The sequence below is a fragment of the Narcine bancroftii genome, chromosome 3, assembly GCF_036971445.1.
Source record: "Narcine bancroftii isolate sNarBan1 chromosome 3, sNarBan1.hap1, whole genome shotgun sequence".
Lineage (NCBI taxonomy): Eukaryota > Metazoa > Chordata > Chondrichthyes > Torpediniformes > Narcinidae > Narcine > Narcine bancroftii.
The window spans coordinates 62,867,407-62,891,494 of record NC_091471.1 but is presented as its reverse complement, the minus strand read 5'-3'; the positions used below and the strand labels follow the sequence as shown (position 1 = coordinate 62,891,494).

The 24,088-nt window shown below is 42.2% G+C and overlaps 1 protein-coding gene across 2 annotated transcripts in view; it reads right to left on the bottom strand.

The window, feature by feature from the left end:
• Window positions 1–24,088, bottom strand: part of pdzd2 (PDZ domain containing 2) — a 284,865-nt gene that overhangs the window by 6,721 nt on the left and 254,056 nt on the right. For both annotated transcript variants that reach the window (XM_069924184.1, XM_069924185.1), the window contains exons 21-23: window positions 18,338–18,439; window positions 16,515–16,788; window positions 15,194–15,328 (exon numbers count right to left, since the gene is read on the bottom strand). In XM_069924184.1, the coding sequence (XP_069780285.1) occupies window positions 15,194–15,328; window positions 16,515–16,788; window positions 18,338–18,439 (511 nt within the window). The remainder of the gene's footprint in view (window positions 1–15,193; window positions 15,329–16,514; window positions 16,789–18,337; window positions 18,440–24,088) is intronic.

The window sequence follows — 24,088 nt, the reverse complement described above, 5'->3', positions numbered from 1 at the left end:
CTTTGCTGCACCTTTCTTTTCAGCATCGTGGTCCCTCATCTCCTGGTCGTCTCGGATTTCCTTTATTTCTGGCATTTTTGTGCGGATTTTTCTCCCAAAAAATGCTTCTGCAGGACTTTTTCCAGTGGTTGCATGAGGCGTTGCTCGATAGACAGCCACATAAGATAGCAATGCTTCTCGCCAATTTTGTCCTTCTGCGTGTGCAATCCTCAATCGTTTTTCAATGGACTGATTTTGTCTCTCTACTTCTCCGTTGGCTTGCGGCCATCTCGGAGTTACTTTATGATGGTGGATACCTGTGGTCCTCATGTATTCCGTAAATGTCTCTGAAATGAATTGTGGACCATTATCAGAGTATAATGTAACAGGTAATCCATATCTTGCGAATATCTCTGCTAATGCTTGTATTGTTTTTTCAGTAGTTGTGGACTTCAACACCACGTACTCATAGTATCTGCTGTAGTAATCTATCACTACCATAATTGATTCACCCGTCGGTAAAGGTCTAAGAAAATCAACAGCTACGTCGATCCATGGTCCTGTCGGAAGTTGCGTACTCCGGATCGGTTCTGGCGGATTACTCCTACTTGTGATTTGACATCCATGACAAGTTTTAACAAATTTCTCTGCGTCTTTATCACAACTTGGCCACCATACCTTGGTTCTGAGGTTTTGCTTGGTACCAACAATACCTAGGTGTCCTTCATGCGCTAAGGATACGATCTTCGGTCTCAATTTTTGCGGAATCACCAATCTGCAACCTCTTAATACACACTGTCCGATGCAACAAAGTTCGTCTCTAATGGGAATGTAAGCCTTGTGAGTGCACTTGTCCCATTGTCCACTCTGTATGCATTCTCTTGCTTCCTTGAGTTCTGGATCACGTTCGGATTCTCTCTCGACTTCCTTCGTAGTCACAGCTTTCTGTGTCGACTGAATAGCTACGAAGCGTACAAAGCTCTCTGTTTCTGTTCCCAATTCTGACTTGGATTGTGGACCACCATCCTTCACCAATCTGGACAGCGGATCTGCAATGTTTGTTTTCCCTGCAATGTGGATTACTTTATATTTGTAGGGTTGTAGTCTGAGTACCCATCTCTCTATTCTGGCACATAGTTTGGATCTAGGTGCACAGATCACCTCTAATGGCTTATGATCTGTGATGAGTTCATAATCAATGCCGTATAAATATGCATGGAACCTCTCACAGGCCCATACAAGTCCGAGTGCTTCTTTCTCTGTCTGAGAGTATCTTCTTTCCAGGATACTTTCCTTTCCCCCAGACTTTGCCTTTGGAAGTTGTACTCTTCCTCTTCTGGTCTGCATTGGACTTGCTTTTGCACTTCTTTGCAAAGTGGTCCTTACCTCCACACTTTCTGCAAACTTTGCCTTTGGTCGGGCAATATGGGTCTTTTCCAAAGTGACCTCGGTTTCCACATCGATAACACTCCAGGTCATGTGTCGGCGTATATCTTGGCTGATTATGGCGATGTGAGAGCCTCTTAATTTGCTGGCTTGAGTTGTCTTTCAGGGTCATGGTATGAAATTGCCCTTCAACAGCCTCTAATGCAGCAGCAATAGTTAAAGCATCGGTGAGTTCCAACTCACTCCCTCTTTCCAGTAGACGTCTTCTGAGTTTATCTGATCTGCAGTGCTGTACAACTTGATCCAATAATTGGTTGTCCAAATCAGCTGGCATGTAATTGCATCCAACAGCTAGCTGGCGTAGTCTCGTCACGTACTGAGCAATTGTCAGGCCATCTTCTTGTCTCGTTCTCCGAAACAAATGGCGTTGAAATGTAGCATTCGGTGTCACTACATAGTGTGCATTTAATGCATCTACCGCTTTCTGGTACTCATCCTTTCTTCCAGTATTCAAAAGTGTCTTAAATGTTTCCCGAACTGCAGGTCCCGCAGTGAAAAGAAGTAACGCCCTTCTCTGCGCTCTTTGTTCAACTGTACCGGTATGTAGAAATAGGCCACGACTGTCGGCGTAGGATTCAAATTCTTCCAGCCATGCCTTCCACTTCACACTTACAGTACTTGCATCACCCGTTGGGTCAAAATGAGCAATTCCACTATGTGTTAGAAAGTCACCGACTGCACCAGCCATGAGGAAATATTCCAGCCCCAAAAGTACTGAGACAAGAGAAAATTCTTATCACCTTGAAGTTGTCTGTAATCCTCTGTAATCTTGTTTAGTCTTTAATTTTCTTCAAGCTTCTTTCATCCTCGTCGCCAATGTCACATTTGTGGCCCGAAATGTGAAGTTAATAAAACATTAAACACAAGTTTATCAGGTAAACTTCTCCGTGGCTTTTTATTTTCCAGTTTCCCTTTGTTCTCCTGCTTGTGTTCTTTCTCTCATACCATGTGACTTCCGGTACATCTCATACATATTCATTATCATGACACTGCCCAATTCCCTCCCTCAGTACTGCCTTGGAATTGGACCAACAGCATGTAAGATATGCCTGTAAGTTTATAGTGATTAAAGCCTATTAATCTTGATTTCTGATCTGTCGGGTCTAATTGATAGTGCTACAATTTAATTGCTATACCTATGTGCCATGGACAAGGTTATTCGAGCAGAGAAGCTGGCCCTAAAGATCCAGAGGCTTCCGTAAAATTCGACCAGTGGCTGCACTGCCTGAACTCCTTTATGAATGACATGACATTCGGGAAGAAGTCGGTAAGAGAGACCTGCTGTTTTCTCAGGTCAGCCACAGCATTTTCCAGATGATTAGAGACTGTGAGACTTACTCAACTGCTATGGGCCTCCTGCAAAAGCTGTACCTGGCCCTGAAGAATGTAATCTATGCCAGATACCTCCTGGACAGCCATCAACAAGCAACTGATGAGTCCATTGAACAATACATTCACGCCTTGCAGGAGCTGGGGCGAGCTTGTGGCTGCACCAACATTACAGCAGGTGTCTACCATGAGGAGCTGATCAGGGATGCCCATGTGGCCAGTCTCAGGTGTGATCATATCAGACAAAGGCTCTTCGAGAAGGGCAATTGGACCCTGCAGGACATGGTCGATCTCACTAACGATCTGGCCCAACAGAATGTGGAGACTTACTCCTCTGGCAACGTGGCCGCCATGTGGGGATAACGGGCACCGCCATCATGGGATGCGGTGTTCCAAACAGCAGCCACTGTTGTTGAGCACCCGAGACTCTATTACTGCGGCCAGACAAAGCACCCGTGGAGGAACTGTCCTGCTAGAAGTGTGATCTGCTCCAGCTGCGGAAGTAAAAGACACTACACTGGGGTATGTAGGTCCAGACCTTCCCCTTGCAGCGCTATGTGAGAACAGCAGCCATTGCCATCTTGGACTACATCATTTCCAGTTGCAGAGAACAGCACAGTGGGAATCCAGGCATGACGGCTGGGGTCGAAGTCACTTCCAGTACCGACCGTGTACAAACCATGGGGGCAGCCATCTTCAAGGTGGATATCTCGGAGGTTGCTGATATGCACATACAGTATCAACAAGTCAGACAATGAACTGACTCTGGCATCCATCATTCTGGAGCAGAGCAGACCACATCAATTAGCAAGATCCACCATGGACACTGAGGTAAATGGCTACATTATGAACTGCTTGTTGAACTCCGGAAGCACCAAAAGCTTTATACACCCAGCACTGCTCCCTCACAGTGCCCCCAGTCCAATGTAAAATCACGTTGGCCTCCAAGTCCCATTCAACCAAAATCTGAAGTAACTGCACAATAACGTTAACTGTTGGTGGCACCAAGTACAAGAATTTTAAATTGCTCGTGATGCTACATCTCTGTGCACCGGTCACACTGGGTAGGTGCCAACTTAAGTCTTCTGATGGAATATGATGAGCCCCACTCCTCCCTCACTGTCCATAAACTTTTACACCACTGGCCTGTCTCCCTGAACACAATCAGCGACATGAACACCACTCACTGCTCATGACCTGTGGTCTGTCCACCTCCAAGTCCCACTGCCTCCCCCGACCCCATTGTAAAACCTCACTCCTGACAAAACCTGTGGCAACCAAGAGCAGTTGATACAATCCTGGGGACAGAGCTTTTTATCAAGGCTGAGGTTAAGCGACTCCTGGCAGAGGGCATCATAGAGCACAGCACCAGACCTTGGAGAGCACAGATAGTGGTGGTAAAGAGCAGAGAGAAGCACAGGAAGGTCATACAGCGAGACCATCAACTGGTTCACCCTCTTGGAGGCCTACCCCCTCCCCCACATAGCCGACATGATGAACAAGATTGCCCAATACTGGGTCTTCTCTACCATTAACCTCAAGTTGGCAAATCACCAGCTCCAAATCCATCTGGAGGACAGCCTGTACATGGTGTTCGAGGTGGATGGCTGCCTCTACCATTGCCTCAGGGTCCCTTTTGGAGTCATGAATGGAGTTTTGGTCTTTCAGAGGGTGATGGGTCAAATGGTGGATGACCACCAACTGAAAGCCATGTTTCCCTACTTGGACAACATGACCGTCTATCGCCTTGACCTGTAGGATTATGATGCTAACTTGCAAAAATTTCTCCAGACAGCAAAAGCCCTAAATCTCACGTATAACAAAAGAAATGCCTGTTCTGCACTTTGCGTCTGTTTATACTAAGATGCGTGGTGGATAATGGAGTCATTGGACCTGACCCTGAGTGTATGTGGCCCCTGCTGGAGTTCGGACTCCCCCATAACCTCAAGGCCCTGAAAAGATGCCTGGGGTCCTTTCATACTATGCCACTGTTATTAAGTCCCTGCGTAACCTCTTCACACTCTTTGGATACCCCAGTTACATCCACAGTGAGTGGGGGTCCTCTTTCATGAGTGAAGTTTTACGCCAATACCTGCTGGCTAAAGGCATAGCCACGAGCAGGACCACCAGCTATAACCCCCGAGGGAATGGTCAGGTGGAAAGGGATAACAGCACAATTTGGAGGCAGTCCTCCTGGTCCTCAAGACAAGAGAGGTGCCTGTCTCCCAATGTCAAGAAGTCCTACCAGAGATGCTCCACGCCACCAGGTCCCTCCTCTGTACAGCAACAAATGTAACCCCACATTAAAAATTATTCTCCTTCCCAAGGAGGTTGGCATCGGGAACAATGCTACTAGTCTAGCTGATGACCCCAGGGCCTGTGCTAATCCAGAGACACACCAGACCCCTGATTGAGAAGGTCCACCTCCTCCATGCAAACCCTCAGTATATCTACATGCAGATGGGTGGAGAGACAACATTTTTGTCCAGGACCTGGCATATGCAGGAACTCCTGCAACTGAGGGGCTCGCTGAACTGACCATGGTTGACTGACCAGCACCCCCGGAGACATGGTCAAGGATCCAACCCACTATTGGCACCAGTTGTACTGCCCCAAGCCACACCCACACTGCACACCACCCCCCCCATCCAGCCGCAAATGATTCTGTTCAGTCATCTGAATCGCAGCCCATCACACAGAACACTGTGATGAAACCACCTGTAAATAGAATTTGACGCTTCACCCTGCTGGACTTTGTTTCAAAAGGGGTGAATGTGGCAGAACACTGTATTACATGCATTACATGCTCAACAATCCCCCCCTCAGTACTGCCTTGGAACCGGGCCAACAGCATGTAAAATAAGCCTGTAAGATTATAGTGATTTAAAGCCTATTAATCTTGACTTGGTCTGTTGGGTCTAATTGAGTGCTCTAACTACCACCCCCAGCAATGCATTCCAGACGTCCACCACCCTCTGAGTAAAAAACACACCTCTGACATCTCCCTCAAATTTTCCTCCACTCGCCTTAAACAGATGTCCCCTGGTATTTGGTATTGACACCCCAGGGGATAAAAGGTGCTGGCTGTCCACCCCATCTGAGTCCTTCATAATCTTGTTTACCTCTATGCAGTTAAATATCATTCTTCTTTACTCCAAACACAAAAGCCCTAGCTCTGTCAACCTTGCTTCATTACGACATGTTCTCCAATCCATGCCACATCCTGGTAAATCTCCTCTGCACCCTCTCTAAAGCATCTACGTCCTTCCTCTAACGAGACAGCAAGAACTGAACATAATTCTCCAAAGTGTGGTCTAACCAGAGTTTTATAGAGCTGTAATATTACCTCATGACTCTTAAACTCAATCCCCGACTAATGAAGGCCAGCATACCAGACGACTGATCACAGCAGAGGTAATCGGTTTAATTTCTATTGTCAATGTGTAAGTTTTTTCTTGCTTCAAAAGTGCAACTGAGAAGCATCAACATTGATTGTGTGATGGTGTGAAGCTCCATCTGGAGTCCAGACAGCTCATGTGCAACTTGATCCTGAACAAAAAAACCCACAAACTGCTGGAAGAACTCAGCAAGTCAGGCTGCATCATGGGGACAGTTGGCATTTCGAGTTGAGACCGGGTCCCAATGCAGCAGACTCAACCCACAACATTGACTAGTTGTTTGCCTCTGCAGATGCTACCTGACCCACCTGAGTTCTTTCAGTAGTTTTTATTAAAAATCCAGATTAGAGCATCTGCCCTCTTGTGTCCACAAATCTTGTATGGCAATAATGTAACAAAAATGAGGGAAAGATGTGGTCAAAGCCACTGCATATCAACTTTGGACATGGGATAGATAAGTTCAAATGGTTGTCAGACCAGGATTTCCTGCACAGTAACATTGGTTTTATTAATGAAAGACTGGGAGCAGCCTTGCAACTCAGAACTCCCTCCAAAATGGCACTTAGAGGATAATGTGCCTTCTTTGTGATGGGAGGTTCTGGATGCAAGATGTTTACTGCACCCCTTTTATTTCTTTTATTGGAAAGGCGATCCTTAATATGACTGCATAAAAATACAGTTATTGCTAAATCCTGGTGATTGGTTAGATTGAGTACTCAAGGGACCGTTTCCTTTGTTAAAGAGCTCAGCCTATCATATAAAGAGAACAAGAAATAAAAAAATAAAAAAATATTACTGCAGTGAAGTACTAAAGCTGATAATTTACCATATATTTAACATAAGGAAGGAGGTTATGTAGCCCATCAAGCCCACACCAGTTCTTGGAGTGATCCTATTCATCAAATTATTTATTGTGTCCCAATTCACATTTTTTTGTAATTTATTCCAACAACTTCTCTAGACTTTCCCACCACCCACTTATGTGAGGGATAATATATAGCATGCCTCTGGAATGTGGAATCCATGTGATCATAGGTGAACATGCAAACTCCACTCAGTCAGCATTGGAGTTCAGGATCGAACCTGGGCCACTGAAGCACTAAATGCTGCACCACTGTGCCAGCTGTAGGTGAGTGATTGACCGATAATTCCTGACTTGATGCCTTGCTGAAAGGCTATTTTGCTTTCTGAGATAGCTATAAGGAGGATTGCCCCAAATAACATCCTAAAACACCAGTCATATGACAGTCCTGGCAGGTAATATCCAGAATAAAAATTGTGCTCACCATCTGTCACACCAATCGACAGATGCAAAAGGAGACAACAAAGTGGCAGAGTTTGACTACACAACATTATGTTTAAGAACAAAATCCTTTTCATTTGTATTGTCCTCCCAAACAAACTAGCATCTAGTTCATTTCATTGAATCATTTATTTTAAGCTATGATTTGCATTTGAAAGTTTCTTATTATTTTATCCACAAAATATGAAGAATAAGGGATATTGGATTTCTTACAAAGAGTCATAGCAAACAAAAGGAAGTTATGATGAATTTTTTTTGAGAGACAAGCTCAGGCATAGCTTTTATTGTTTAATTCTGTTTTTGGAATATAGTACAAGGATGGCTTTTAAAATGAGAAAAAAAATCTCCCTACTTGATAAAAGATAATGCAGAGGAGGTTCACCAGGTTGATTCTGGAGATGAGGGGGTTAGACCCGTGAGGAGAGATTGAGTCACCTAGAACTATACTCGCTGGAATGCAGAAGAATGAGAGAGGAATCTTATAAAAACATTTAAAATTAAGAAAGGGACTGATAAGATAGAGTGAACCAAGATAGGCTGCAGACACTGTGATTGTCGTAACAGAAATGTCATCTTCATTGGCAGGGGACATAGCTCCAAGATTTGGGGAGAGTAGATTTAAGACAGAGATGAGGAGAAGCTGTTTTCCTAAAGAGAGGTGAATCTGTTGAATTCCCTACCCAAGGAAGCAGTAGAGACTGCCTCATTAAGACACATTTGGCTAGCCTTTTGCAGAGTAGGAAAATTAAAGGTTATGAGGAAAGGGCAAATAGATGAGGCTGAGTTTACGGCCAGTTGAGGCATGATATTATTGAATGGCGAAGCAGGTTCAATGGACCAGACTGCCTGCACCTGCTCGTACTTCTTGTATAACACTTTAGACCCATTCAAAAGCATAATTCTGTATTCTTATTAATACTACAATAGGACATCTGAAACAAAACCAGATTGTTCTTGATAAGGAGAACCAGCTAATATGATTTCTTTAACTCATGGGCTCTGAGCAATGACTTCCACAGAAGAGGTGTTTTGGGGTTAGAAAGAGCTTAGAAGCGTACAATAGGAGCACCCAGAAGAATCCATACAGCCCTTCAATTATTTACTCGATTTCTGAAAGAGCAATGCAATGTTATTCTGAAGTTTTGATTCAGTTCCCTTTTGAAAGTCTTGACTGACCTGCCTCTTCCATGTCAGGCAATGCTTCTTTTTCTTTTCTTTTTAAAATATTTTTATTGAGTTTAAAATATAGCTTACATACAGTATTTTAGAAAAGAAAGAACCTAACAAATCATTGCTGTTCATGTAAGCACATCCAAAAAAAAAGGAAGAAAATAGATGAAACTAGAGAATTCCTTAATAAAAGTAAGAAATGGTCATTTGAATTGATCTGTAAAACCATGTTAAACCCGTTTGCTTTGGAGGACCTTCCTCCTCCAAGTTAGGCAATGCTTTGCATTTTGCTGTGTAAGGACGCCCTTCTTCAAGTTGACCTTAGGTTCTATAATATATTGCAAACTGACCAATTTGATTCAAATATCTAAGCAACGTTATTACAAATTAAGGGACAGAGCACCTAAAGTCATGGCATGGCAATCGAAAACTAAACAAGCTTCAAGGATTATTAATGCTGTGAGGAAGGATAATTCAGTCACTTTTCAATGTCAGGAAATTAATGACCAATTTTTGTCATTTTATCAGAAATTATATGCTTCTGAGGGAGTGCGAGAATAAGGATCTATTGAAGCGTTTTTGTCAGAGTTAAATTTACCAATATTGAAGGAGGAGGATATGAGAAAGTTGGATTCTCCTTTTACGGACTTAGAAATAAAGAATGTTATTCAACAAATGCCTAATGGGAAGTCACCAGGAGATGATGGGTTCATTGCTGAATTTTATAAAGTTTTTTTATGATGATGTGTTCTCTGTATTCATGGATGTTCTCGATCAGGTAACTCGGGAACAAGCTGTACCAGAGTGCAATAATAACAGTTATACCAAAAAAAGACAGAGGGCCTTTGAAGGTTTCTTCTTATTGACCAATTTCTTTATTAAATTTGGATTATAAAATAATAGTGAAATTATTAGCAAATAGACTAGCAAAGTATTTACCACAATTAGTACATTCTGACCAGGCTGGGGTTTCAATAAAGATAGGCATGCTTCGGATAATATTTTTAGAGTGGTTTCATTGATCAATGCTTCACGTCAGCAACCCAACCTACCAATGGTAGTATCGTTAGATGCTGAAAAAGCTTTTGATAGGGACGAATGGAATTTTTTATTTAAAGTTTTGGAGAAATATAAATTTGGACCGTTATTTATTGGTTGGGTGAAGGCATTATATAATAATCCTGTAGCAAGGGTGGCAACAAATGATCAAACTTCTTTTTTTAAATTAACGCGTTCAATTCGTTAGGTTGTCCTTTGTCGCCAGCCCTATTTGTGTTGGTCATTGAACCATTAGCTCAAGTTATCAGGCAGAATGAGAATATTACAGGTATAAGGATCGGACAGGATGAATATAAGATTAATTTATTTGCTGATCATGTTTTGATATATTTAACTAATCTGGATCAATCTTTAATTTATTTGCAAAATTGTTTAGAATTATATGGTAAATTATCTGGATATGAAGTGAATTGGGATAAAAGTGAAATACTACCAATTTCTGAAGGAAATTATGATCAATCTAGACAAATTAGTAAATTTCGATGGACTGATAAAATTAAGTACTTAGGGATAATGATTGATGTAAATTTCCAATCTTTGTATAATTTAAATTATGCACCATTAATGAGAAAGATTAAAGCAGATTTGATTAAATGGAAAGATTTACCTTTAACTTTAATAGGTCAAGTAAATTGTATAAAGATGAATATTTTTCTGCAAATTCAATGTTTGCTTCAATCGATTCCTTGTTCTTTTCTGAAATTCTTTTTTCAAGATTTAAATAAAGTAGTTAGAGAATTTTTATGGAATTGAAAATTAGCAAGAGTAGTGATGCCTATATTGACCTGGCAGTATGCTTTGGGAGGTTTGCAATTACCTAATTTAAAAAATTATTATGAAGCAGCTCAATTAAGATTTATTAATCTTATGTTAGATATTTTGAACCTTCCTCGTTGGGCTAGGGTGGAATTGGCTGCGACATTGGAACCTTGTCCCCATCAGTTTGTATTTAAATGGAATATTGTCTTACTACAGAAATATAATTTACCAACTTTGAAACATTTATTTGAAATTTGGACTAAAAGGAATTTATTAATAGGATCAAAAGGTAGTTTATCAGCTCAAACCCCAATATATCAAAATAAATTGATTCCTTTTTCATTGAATAATAGTTTTAGAAGATTGGTGGATTAAAGGAATAAAAAGATTGCAGGATTGTTTTGAAGAAGGTGAATTTTTATCATTTAATCGGCTTAAAGAGAAATTTGGGATTTTAGAGAATTCTGTTTGTTTATTATCAAATTAGGGCATTAGTGAAAGATCATTTTGGAAGAGAAATGAAAATTTTTAAGTTAACTAAATTTGAATCTATGGTTTCACATTTTTCAGATAAAGGTTTTATATCAGAAATGTATGCAATGTATACAATGTTTAAAAAAATTAGATTCATCTAGGATTAAATGGGAGCATGATTTCAGTTGTGAGATTAGTCAGGTGGATTGGGAAAATATGTGTTATGATGGGTTGACTAAATTAATTAATGTGAGATATAGTAGGGTTAATTATAATTTTTTGCATCACCCCTGAAAAATTGAAAAAATATGGATTTAGTAATACAGATCTGTGTTTTAGGTGTGGATTATGTGTTGGAACATTTCTACATTCTATTTGGTTTTGTGATAAAGTTCATCCTTTTCTGGTTTAAAATTAGGAAATTTTGTTTAAAATTTGTTTAAAATTCAATTTCCTTCAGATCCTAAAATGTTTTTGTTGGGTTATTTTACTCCGTTAGTGGACTTGGGGTTGGATAAGTTTCAGACAGAGTTTATTCGTCTAACATTGTCAGTTGCTCGTAAATGTCTTGCTATAATGTAGTTCGATGTCATAATGAGTTGAAGTCGTGTATCTATATGGAGAAAATAACATATAATTTACATAATAATGATGATTTTTGTGTTAAGATGTGGACACCGTATATGAAAAATATGAATTTAGTAATATTGTAAATTACTGAATGTTTTTGTTTATTTTTAATGTTTCCCTTTAGGGATCTGTTGTGGGAGGGGGGAGGGGATGGGTTTGTTTTATTGTTTTATTATTTGACTACTTATTCTGTAAAAGTCTGTTTATTCTTATGAAAAAATACTAAAGTTTTTTTAAAAAAGTTGACCTTGGGTTCTTTTGCTAATTCCCTTAAATTTGTGTCCTCCAGTTCTCTACCTTTTCTTCAAAGCAAACCATTGCTCCAAATACCCTGTCAATAAGAATTCACTATTCTGAATACATCAGGAAATCTATTCTCAATCTAAAAATAATTTCCCCTCCCTGCCACCCACACCTTCCTTCCTCTAGCTCCCCACCACCTTCCCTTCCTTCTTCCAGTGACACAGCATGCTCCGCCTTCCCCATCTGTCCCTCAATTGGTGGTGGTGGTGGAGGGGGTGGGGGGGGGGAAGAGAGTGTTCCATCCCATCCCAACCAGGAAAAGTCAAGAGAAGAAAACAGCCTGAGCACTGGCCGACTTATCGTGGCAAACTCATAAAACCCTGATACATGTCTTATAACTTTGTTGAGAGTGTCTTGAATGTCGTGTGTAACTGTGGTTAGTTAAATGTTAAATATGGGGGGTGGAGAGGAAAAGAGCTTGAACTCTGCAAAAAACTGACTACAGTTCACAATTATCCATTTTATATAATGCTGATACTGTTAATATTGACACTGATAATGTTGATAACAGTTTGAGTTTCAGTTTGGACTGGATGGTAGACCAGCACAGGCTCAAGGCCACGTTCCCATCTGCGGCCATGACTTGCAGGACCATGATGTAAACCTGGAGAAATTCCTCCAGATGGCCAAGGCACTCAACCTCACTTACAACAAAGCAAAGTGTGTGTTCCTCACATCATATCTGGCCATTCTTGGTTGTGTTGTAGCACACAGTATCATTGGGCCAGACCCCAATTGTATGCGCCCCCTGCCTCAAAGCCTCAAGGCCCTAGAGAGGTGCCTGGGGTTTTTTTCTTACTATTCACAGTAGGTTCCCAAATATGCTGACAGGTCCAGATACCTGGTGAAAGCCATTCCCATTCTCGGTGGAAGCCCAGGAGGCCTTCATCCACATCAAAGGGGACATCGCCAAGGACATGATGCATGCTGTGGACGAGTCTACCCCTTTACAGGTGGAGAGCAATGCCTCCGATTTCACCCTAGTAGCCACCCTCAACCAAGCGGGCAGACCACTAGCATTCTTCTCCTGCACTCTCCATGGCCCCGAGGTTCAACATTCCTCCATTGAGAAGGAGGCCCAGGCATCGTTGAGGTGGTGTGCTACTGGAGGCACTACCTGGCTGGTAAGCAATTGGCTCTGCTGACTGACCAACGTGCAGCCACATTCATGTTCCACAACAAACAGTGGGTTAAAATAAAAAATGATAAAAACCTGAGGTTGAGGAGAGAACTCTCCACCTATAATTATAATTTCCTATTCTGGCCTGCAAAGCTCCACAATCCCCCAGATGCCCTGTCCTCAGGGTCGTGCACCAGCTCACAGTCCGACTGGCTCCAATTCCTCCATGATGACCTCTGCCACCCTGGGGTCACTAGATATTTTCACTTTGTCAAGGCCAAAAACCTCCCCTATTCTATTGATGACCTTGACAAGAAACTGCTGGGTCTGCACTGAATGCAAACCACACTTTACAGGCCCGACAAGTCACACCTCGACCCTTTGAGTGCCTAGGCATGGATTTCAAGGGGCCCCTGCCCTCATCCATTCAGAACCTGTACTTCCTCAACATTGTTTCACTTTTGCCATCCTCTGCCAAGACATGACCACAGCCACCGTTACAAAAGCACTACACAACATCTCACCCTATTCAGGTACCCGAGATACATCCACAGCGTTTAGGGTGTTCTTTTATGAGTGATGAGCTGTTACAGTACTTATTGGCCACCGGCAGTACCATGAGCTTCCCCAAGGGGAAGGGACAGGAGAACGCCATAGTATGGAAGGCAATGCTCTTAGCATTAAATCCAGGGATCTACCCATGTCCCAGTGATTGGAGGTCCTCCCCGATGCCCTCCATGCAATCAGATCCCTCCTGTGTACTGCCACCAATGCCACACCTCAAGAAAGACTGCTTTCGTTCCACAGGAAATCAGTGTCATGGACAACACTATCATCCTGGCTGACATCCCCAGGCCCAGTTCTGCTCGGGAGGCATGTAAAGGGCCACAGGACTGACCCACTGGCCGAGAAGGTCCATCCATGCCAATCCCCAGTATACCTAACGGTGTCCCCAGACAGATGTGAGGACACAGTTTCTGCACAGGATACCTTGAGACAACCAATGACCCAGCACCACCTCCCACACCCACTGAACCCCTTCGCACCCAAGCACCAACTGCTACGATCACCACAGCCAATCCCCACCTTCCCAGCCTGACACCCGAAACCATCACCCCAGCTCTGTCCCTGGGTACACTAACTGCCAACACACTCCCACCCGACCTGGAACTGGCTGCTGTGCTGCAGCTGGCACCACGACAGTCCACAAGTAATAGAAGACCACTGGACTGGCTGAACGTGATCAACACTGAACTTTTCTTTTAAAAGAGGGGGTGAATATGGTGATACACTGCTTGCTTGGTTCCAGGCATGGTGCAGATATATGCTTTATTAGTATGGCTTGCCCGCATTCCCTCAGTGAATCCCCTAATAAAGGCAGTTAAGCCAATTCCCTCCTTCAGTACGAGTCCTGGGATCGGGCCAGAAGAGGAGAATGGTCCAAGTCTTATGATATTAAAGGCCCTGTCATCCAGCAACTCCAGCCTTTCGGTATTATAGATAGTGCATCAGTTAGTAAAAACACCGAAATGCTGGAAGAACTGAGCTGGTCCTACTGAGTTCCTCCAGCTCTTTTGTGCATCCTCTAGCTTTCCAGCATCTGTAGACTCCTTGTTTATGCCATTGTTCTAAAAAAGAATCCCCACATCTCACAATGCCATAAACTTTTTTTTACAATTTAAGTTAATCTTTTCCGTAGTTAGGCCTTGATGTACATAAATTGTGGTGTCAAGCTATGCCCAAACTAGTTTCTTAAAATGGTTAATCATAATTTCCCTATCTTTACTTGCTATTCCTATTTATATGAGGTCCATGATCCAATATTTTCCCTCAAATCACTTCCCCAACTTATCTTGCATTACCATCTTCATAGATTTGCAAATATATCCACCATGTTCTCTCCATCCTTGAAGCTACTTCAGTGCTGTAGCCATGATACTCTATGGGCTCTGCTATCTCCATTTTTTAATATTCTTTCTTTGTCACTTGAACTCCCTCATGATCCCCTTCACTGAATTTAGTGCATATTGCTGGTATCAGTGTGCAGCTCAGATTTAAAGATCCAAATAGTGATAACAGGCTGCTCGAGATAGCTCTTTATTACTTACAAAGTGCTGCAATCACTATTAGAAATCTTCAATTAACAGGCATTCTGTTTGCCTTGAACCCACTCCAAAAGAGAAAGATTCCCATGAATGCCCTATTTTTGAAGGAACTATTTACCTTGAAATATTCTTTTAATGTAGAGAGGTCTATCACCATGGAGTGAAGCTTTCCCACCATCAAGACTAAATCCAAGGCCTGCAGAGGTCTTCAGCAAATCTACAGTGATGGCTCCTCTAAGGTCGACATTTGTGCCTGTTATAATCAAGAAAAACGAAACATTAACAGGGAACAGGATATTTCATTTTATTCCATCTGAGGAATGTTTCAGAAAAATGGAATAACAACTGGGTAAAATTTCAATATTTACTGGGCTGTGAAAAATGGCATGCAATGTCATTTAGAATTTATATCCTGTTAGGTTATTTGAAATGAGCATAACCCCATTTTTTGCACAGAACTACAGAACCCATTGGATATAAGATGTAGGAGTTAAAGCCCCAGACACACTATTGAGTGCAGGAACATTCTGTAAAATACTAAATTAAGGGGAAGAATGCACTTCATACCTGGCTCCTTAGTTTTCTGCCAGCCATAGATGGAACATTTATCTCAATCCCATTCTCAATTTAATTGAACTCTAATATGTTGCATGTTTCAATGAGATTTTGCAGCTGCTTCTAAACAATGGAAAAGGCCTTTGACAGATTGACCTTTCTAAAGATTGTCAGGGTGATCTGTAGGCTGGAATTTAGTTCCACTGTCTATGGTCAAACTAACATTCATGGACTATTTTACTTTGCCGAAAAGCTGTAGTGGTGATGCCAGTAGGATTGCAAATTGTAATTATAGGGCATAAATATGAATTGTGATCCTGGTACAATGCAATTTAGCCCATTATTTCATTTGTATTATTTGTCTGCAGAGTGAGGTCACCAACCACATAAACAGGTCAACAAAACATTGCTGGCAAGTAGAATTTCCCCTGTTTAAATAGAAGTTAAGATCTAAAAGTTGAACATGTAGCTTTTGGGCTGTATGCAAGAGATTAAGAGGGAAGCTAAAATGCTACTCCTTTTTACAAAATAAGATTATGTAAAGCACAAAATTTTGAAGTAATTACCTAAAGGAATTGTAATGTACACATCTGAAATTAATTTTTAGGACAGAATGTTGTCAAACATTTATGACTTTTACATTTGATTGAGCTTTGACCTCTCCACAGCACTGTACTGCCTTGAATTGTAATATCTCACTACGATCAATTACTATGATGGGGTGGCAATATAAGCTGGAAACAGAATCTGAGTCGTTTCTGGTCCAAATTAGTTTGTTCTTTAACGAGGAGTGCCTTTATCCATAAAAGCAAAGAAGTTACTTAAGACTGGTCTCATCTATTGTGCTACATTGTTCTTTGTACTTGCTCTACGATAGACCATACCTGTTCTTGCTTCTTTCAAGGAGGCATCTCCTCGAACTGGAAGGTGGTATTCTTTATGAAGTGATGAATCTGCCTTGGATGAAGTCTCTTCCCTTTCCTTTCCCTTTTTAATTACAATGATGGCCTGTTTAGGTATGCGGGCTTGGTGAAGTATACTGAGTGCATTTCCATGTGTAGTGTCTAATAATGAGATCCCATTGATGGATAAGATGTAATCACCCCTCTGAATAGTCCCTTCTTGTGCAGCTACTCCTCTTAAAAATACTTTGTGAATCTGCAAGTAAAAGTTTGTAATTGAAGAAAATGTTTATAACAAATCCAACAAGGAATAAAATACAATAGTTTCAAATAATATGCAATAACCTTCCCATCAAACACTTATTTTTTTCATCTCCCTTTGTTCACATTTAAATGGAGAGACACTATCCACCCCAAAAATTACCTGCACTGCAACACCAACATCAAATCCCTCGTAAACTGTCAATTCACTTTTTTAATGGAGAAATGATTAGGTGCACAACCTGTGACAGAAGTTGGTGGGTGCCCAACAATTGAAATCCAAAGAGACCAGTGGATAAACATAGTTTAACAATTTTATCTCAATTAATGCCTTTGTACTTTTACTGTTATGCTTTTCTTTGCAGAATAAAGATTATTAATTTTAATTTTTTTTACTGATAACAGGTGTCTTGACGAACTTCAGCAAAATATATAGCTCTCTAACATGCCCCATTGGTTGTGCGAGAAGTATTTAAATGACTGATAATCTGTCATCCTTGGGATTTTGGTAGCTGGCATCAGACTGGCAGATTTTCCATACTATTGGATGTAACTGCTTCTAGCACCCAAAATTATTTCCACATTTGATAAAATACATTCCTAATTCCTGGCATTCCAGACTACAACCCTATCACATATCCAGCCCACAGTTTGGACCCCAGCCCTGGATGCACTCCAGAATACCCAGGTCTGACCACACACCCAGCCTGCAGTCTGGTCCCCAGCCCTGGATGTACTCTGGAATACCCAGGTCTGACCACACACGCAGCTCACAGTCTTGTCCCCAGCTCTGGATGTACTCTGGAATACCCAGGTCTGACCACACACTGCTTGCACTCTGAACATCTGGCTCGCGATCCAAATGAACGTGTGAACATGACACCGGACTATCAGAATATCTGAGGAATCAATGCTGAATTATTGGAATTTTACTTCATTAGACTCTTAAATAAGTTGAAAATAATATTGCAACACAGATCATGGTCTGTGTACAGAAGTGTGGGATCCTGGGTTCTGGTGTGTGACTGGGAGTGTGGGAACAGGGGTCCTGGTGTGTGAATGGGTATGGAAATAGGGATGCCTGTGTGTGAACGAGTGTCTTGACGTGTGAGTCAGAATGTGTGAACGGGGTCTTGGTGTGTGAAGGGAAGTGTGGGAATAAATGTCCTGGTGTGTGCAAATGGGAGGAAATTATTGGCTTCCTGTCTTCTTCCTTGAGGTCAATGAATCAGTGATAAATAATTTTTAACTGAGTTTGCCTATTCTCCCTGTGATTACATGGGTTTCTACAAGGTATTCTGGTTTACTGCTATCATAATTTTTGGTCATTGTTTTGTTAATCCATGAAATCATCCTCTGTTAATCCCTTCCACTACTTACATCATGTTTCTTTCAGAGCATTGTATTCATAATTCTGTAGATGGCACCAGTTGATATTATATTGTTTACAGGAAATGTTTTGTATCAACTTTTTTTTAAGCAAAATTGTTTATATAAAAATATCATGTTGCTTTAAAAACAAAATCTGTTCCAACAACACTTACAGTAACAGATTTATGCTCCTGGTCCACACCTCCTGCAACACTGAAACCCAGTCCAGCACCTTCATCTTTGTCCAAAACAATGATATAAATCTCTCTCTTATTCTGTTCTCACGGAACAAGAAAAAATAAAACAGAATTATTTGAATTTTGTATCATAAAACAATGCAATTTTTTACTCTGATGTAAACAAAGGCTTATCTGGGAATTTCACACATTCAATTCAAGGAAACTATTGTAATTACATGTTGTTTTTCCCCCCTTATTTTGTTTGTCTACAACAGAGGTTCTCAACCTTTTTCTTTCCTCTCACATACCACTTTAAGTATTCCCTATGCCATAGGTGCTCTGTGATTAGTAAGGGATTGCTTAAGGTGGTATGTGAGAGAGGAGGGTTGAGAATCACTGCTCTAAACCTAATTGTTACTGAAATATTTTGTTTGAGAAAAATTGTCATTAACCCATTTCCTTTGGAGTTATGAACCCATTTCCTTTGGAAATGGTCATTAGATACAATTAAAACAGTGGTTTTCAAACTTTTTCTTTCCACCCACATACCACCTTAAGCAATCCCTTACTAATCACAGAGCACTTATGGCATAGGGAATACTTAAAGTGGTATATGAATGGAAAGAAAAAGATTGAGAACCACAGGTCTACAAGCTTTGTGGTGAAGGTTGAAGAGGGCAAAGGGGATTTAATTATATATTTTTAAAATTTACAGATACAACATTAACCCATGCTGCCCAAATTAACCTATAAACTTGTGGTGAATGTCTGCCAAGCTGCCTGTCTCCCCTCTGGTGAGCCTTGCTGTACTAACGTTGGCTGTGCATTATCTCTACTGTTAAGGACAGTCCCCTTGGATATAACTGTTTATGCATCTATTGTCTTTCATTATTGTATCACAAGCTTCTGCTAATAAAAGCCACAATTACTGTTTGACCACATCGTCTTTGTCAACTTCATCAACTTGGCACTTCAATTTTATTAGCAGAAATGGATACCATGTTTGGCCCTGAGATACTCTAACAGCCAAAATATGCCAGTATTGAGCAAGCAATTGAAATATAATGAGATGTTTTATGAATATGTCAGCCTATCAGGTTGTTTACGAATTCTGGTGCTTCGTCTCAAAACAGGTGGCTCCTTTGCAACCTTGGGAACTGGTACAGGTCCTGGGTCAGTAGTGTGGGAAGGACTGACTTCTGGACCCGCTCCAGAATCGCCAGCGTGAGGCAATGCAGCCCTCAAGCCAGAGTGGCTAATAATCGACCAGTCTGCCCCGAGGGCCAGAGAAATTTTCAACCACTAGATTGCTTGTTTAGATTACTACATGGCTTGAAACAACGTGGTTGATGAGGCGATACAGTGGGGCCACCTGAACTCTCTGCTGGGTGAGGTCCCTTTCACCGTAACGTAAGGAGCTACCACTCTGGTTATATCCTGGGAATGATTGACCGCTTACTATGCAGCGCCACGGAATGTGGTGCTTGCTCAACACCAGTTGCTGACTAGACACCAGAAACCCAGGGAAAGTGATGTGCTTATGCACTTGCTCTCGACTCACTGGCAAATGAATGTGATGTCAGGGCAGTCAATGTGCAACAACACCACAATGCCTTGAAGCTGGATGCTTTAGTCAAAGGATTAACTCCAGTTACATCCGACAGAGGCTGCTGGAGACGGAGCCCTTAGCCTACGACCGGGCAGTCAGTCTAGCCAAAACACTGAGAAGTGCCATGCAGTCCAGTGAACTTACAAAAACTGTACGGGACAAGTGTAAAGTTACTTTAAATTTGCAGGGACATTGCCTGGCTGATGTGTGGCTCTTTATTATGCTGGAGCTCTGTGCCCTGTGGTACTGGGGTTAGATATTCAATCTCAGATGAACAGTGTAGTGTTAAATTTTGGTGGGCCACTACCTACACTTACCATCCCCTGCGCTAGTTACTGCCATCTGTCCACATTAAAGATCAAAGATATTCCAGGTTTCCCTTTGCGATACCCTGACCTGACGTCTTGTCAGCATCTGTCATTGTCACTTGACAGAATTTTCAGCATTTTTGGTTTTCCCAATTACATTCATACCGATAAGGGCTCAGCATTCATGAGCGCTGAACTACGGCGAGCCCTGCTATGAAAAGGGATTGGCACCAGCTGTACCACGAGCTACAACCTGCAGGGCAGTGGGCAGGTCGAAAGGGCTAATGCTACAGTCTGGAAGTCTGTTAATCTTGCTTTAAAAACACATGGTTACCCTGTTACCCAGTGGCAGGAGGTGTTGCCTGAGGCATTACATTCTATTCGGTCTTTATTGTGTACTGCAACAAATCAAACACCTCATGAACGTATGTTTGCCTTTCCTAGGAAATCAGGAACTGTGATGGACTGGCCAGTCTGTTTATCCGAGTCTGGAACCGTGCTGCTGAAGAGCCACGCTCGGGCGCTTAAAACAAACTCCCTAGTCCAACCAATTCAGTTACTGCATACTAACCCCAACTACGCTCATGTTAGATTCCCAGACGGGTACTGAAACTGTACCCCTAAGAGATCTGGCCTTGCCTGGTTCGTCCCTTCCTCGCACCCCTACTCAGAGTGAGCCTGTGAGTTTGGACTCACCCCCCCCAGCCTGTGACCCCGAGTCAGCTTTCAGATGGCCATGCTGAGGCTCCACTGCCTCACATTGGCGATTCTGGAGTGGGTCCAGAAGTCAGTCCTTCCCACACTACTGACCCAGGACCTGTACCAGTTCCCAAGGTTGCAAAGGAGCCACCTGTTTTGAGACGAAGCACCAGAATTCGTAAACAACCTGATAGGCTGACATATTAATAAAACATCTCATTATATTTCAATTGCTTGCTAGATACTGGTGTATTTTGGCTGTTAGAGTATCTCAAGGCCAAACATGGTATCCATGTATTGGTTGCTTCAGTGTTTCCTAGCAGCTGTCCTTTTGATTTTAACCCTTCTTCTGCCGGTGGGGGGGGGGTGGGGGACGACTGTGGTGAATGTCTGCCAAGCTGCCTGAATCCCCTCTGGTGATACTTGCTGTACTACCATTGGCTGTGCATTATCTCTACTGTTAAGGACACTCCCCTTGGATATAATTGTATATGCATCTATTGTCTTTCATTATTGTACCATGAGTTTCTGCTAATAAAAGCCATGATTATTGTTTGACCACATCGTCTTTGTCTACTTCATCAACTGGTGCTTCAAAACCCTGTACTTTTTTTTAGAGGATGGGAGGAAACTGGAGCACATGGAGGAAACAACAAGCAGACATGGGGAAAATGCACAAGCTTCTTGTTTGTGCTGGATTTGAGCTTGGGTTAATGGTGCTGTCATGGCGCTGTGCAACATTCATCGTGGCACCCTTTCAATTTTGAAAACTCAGCTGGAGTTACAAAGTGAGCATATACATGGGAAGATTGTCATCTGCTTTAGTTCAACATGTATGAGTGTAAATGAGGTTTAAAAAGGCAACATATTTTATGGTAATAATAAAACAAACAAAAAATATGACCAGTTTGTGTTGATGTCTTCTTTGACCCAAACAGTAGTTCTAATCTTAATAGTAATATTAATTCTGAAGAAGCGTCATTAACTTGAATATAGCTCCATTTTTCACTTCTCAGGTGCTGCCTGACTTGTTGAGAATTTCTACAATTTTTCGTGGTTTTATTATATATATTCCATGTTTGTTCACTCCCAATTCCTTCATGGTCTATATGAACTATTCTGAAATAATCACCTAGAACTGTCATTCAACAACCCGAGCACAGTTACTAAAACAACTACAACCACATTCACCAGTGATATCCAATGAGTTTCAAAGTGTATTGTTTATTGCCATATACATTGCACAGTGAACATATGCACCAAATGTTTACTGGCTCCAGCCATATAAGTACTTCATGAACAAAAGACAATAATAATATGCATAACTGAACTAAAAAGGAGACAATAAATGAAAAAGACAGATAATAAATATTCACAGTTATCCTCGTGCTAAATAAAGGGACTTTACAAGAGTGCAAACAGTCCTATTATGGTGTTGGAGCAGTTCCATGATTATGCACCATGCCCCAGCTTTGCGCGCCGATAATCCTGGGGCTAGACTTCCAGTGTCACCTCAAGAGCATCACTTTGGAATTTGACGGGCCCCTCCCTCCTCTCACTGTCCGCAACCATCAATTTTTAATTCGCCCGGCCACCCCGCCACAAGTGACCAATGGGCACATTGAATCCTACTCATGGTGTCCGATATGTGGGCTCTCCACCCTCCGGGTACTCCCCCTGGCCCTGTTCGCTAACCTCACCCCTGACTGCAAGCCAATCGCCACCAAGGGCAGGAGATACAGCACAGGGGTCAGGGCATTTATTAAGTCAGAGGTGCAACGGCTTCTGGCTGAGGGGATCATAGAACCAAGCACAAGCCCCCGGAGAGCCCAGTTCGTGGTGGTCAAGAATAGGGAAAAACTCCGCATGGTGGTTGACTGCAGACAAACCATGAACCAGTTGATGTAAATGGATACGTATCCCCGATATGGTAAATCAGATCGCCCAATACCAGGTATTCGCTACCATTGATCTAAACTCGGCATAACACCAACTCCCCATCTGCCCGGAGGACCGTCAATATACCACATTCAAGGTGAATGGTCTCCTGGTCTCCTCGACCACTTCCTAAAGGTTACCAATGGAGTCTCCATTTTCCAACAGGAAATGGACCGTATGGTGGACCAGCACAGACTCAAGGCCACATTCCCATACTTGGATAGCATGACCATTTGCGGCCATGACATACAGGACCATGATGAAAACCTGGAGAAATTCCTCCAGATAGCTTAAGCACTCAACCTCACTTATAACAAAGCAAAGTGCGTGTTTCGCACCATCACATCTGACCATTCTCGGTTGCGTTGTGGAACATGGTGTCATGAGGTGAGACCTCGACTGCATGAAACCCCTGATGGAACTCCCTCTGCCTCGCATCTTCAAGACCCTAAAGAGGTACCTGGGGTTTTTCTCTTACTATATATAGTGGATTCCCAATTACACCAACAAGGCCAGACACCTGGTGAAAGCCATATCCTTTCCACTCCCGGTGGAATCTCAGGAGGCCTTAATCACTTCAAAGGGAACATTACCAAGGCCACAATGCATGCTGTGGATGAGTCCACCCTTTTCCAGGTTGAGAGCGGTGACTCTAATTACACCCTAGTGGCTACTCTCAACCAAGCAGGCAGACTGGTAGCATTCTTTACCCGCACCCTCCACGGCCTTGAGGTCCGACACTCCTCCTTTGAGAAGGAGGCCCAGGCGATCCTTGAGATGGTGTGCCATCTGTAGGTGCTACCTGGCTGATGAGTGATTTACCCTGCTGAATGACTAACATGCAGTCACATTCACATTCTACAACAAACAGCAGGGCAAGATCAAAAACGTTAAAATCCTGAGGTGGAGGATAAAATTCTCCACCTATAATTACGACATCCTATACTGACCTGTAAAGTTCAACGAGTCCCCGGATGCCTTATCCCGGGGACATGCGTCAGCTCGCAGTCTGACTGGCTCCAGTACCTCCACGATGACCTCTGCCACCCTGGGGTCACCAGACTTTTTCATTTTGTCAAGTCCAAAAACCTCCCCTACTCTATCGACAATGTCCGGACCCTGACTAGAAACTTCTGGGTTTTCACCGAATACAAACTACATTTCTATAGACCCGACAAGTCACACCTGATC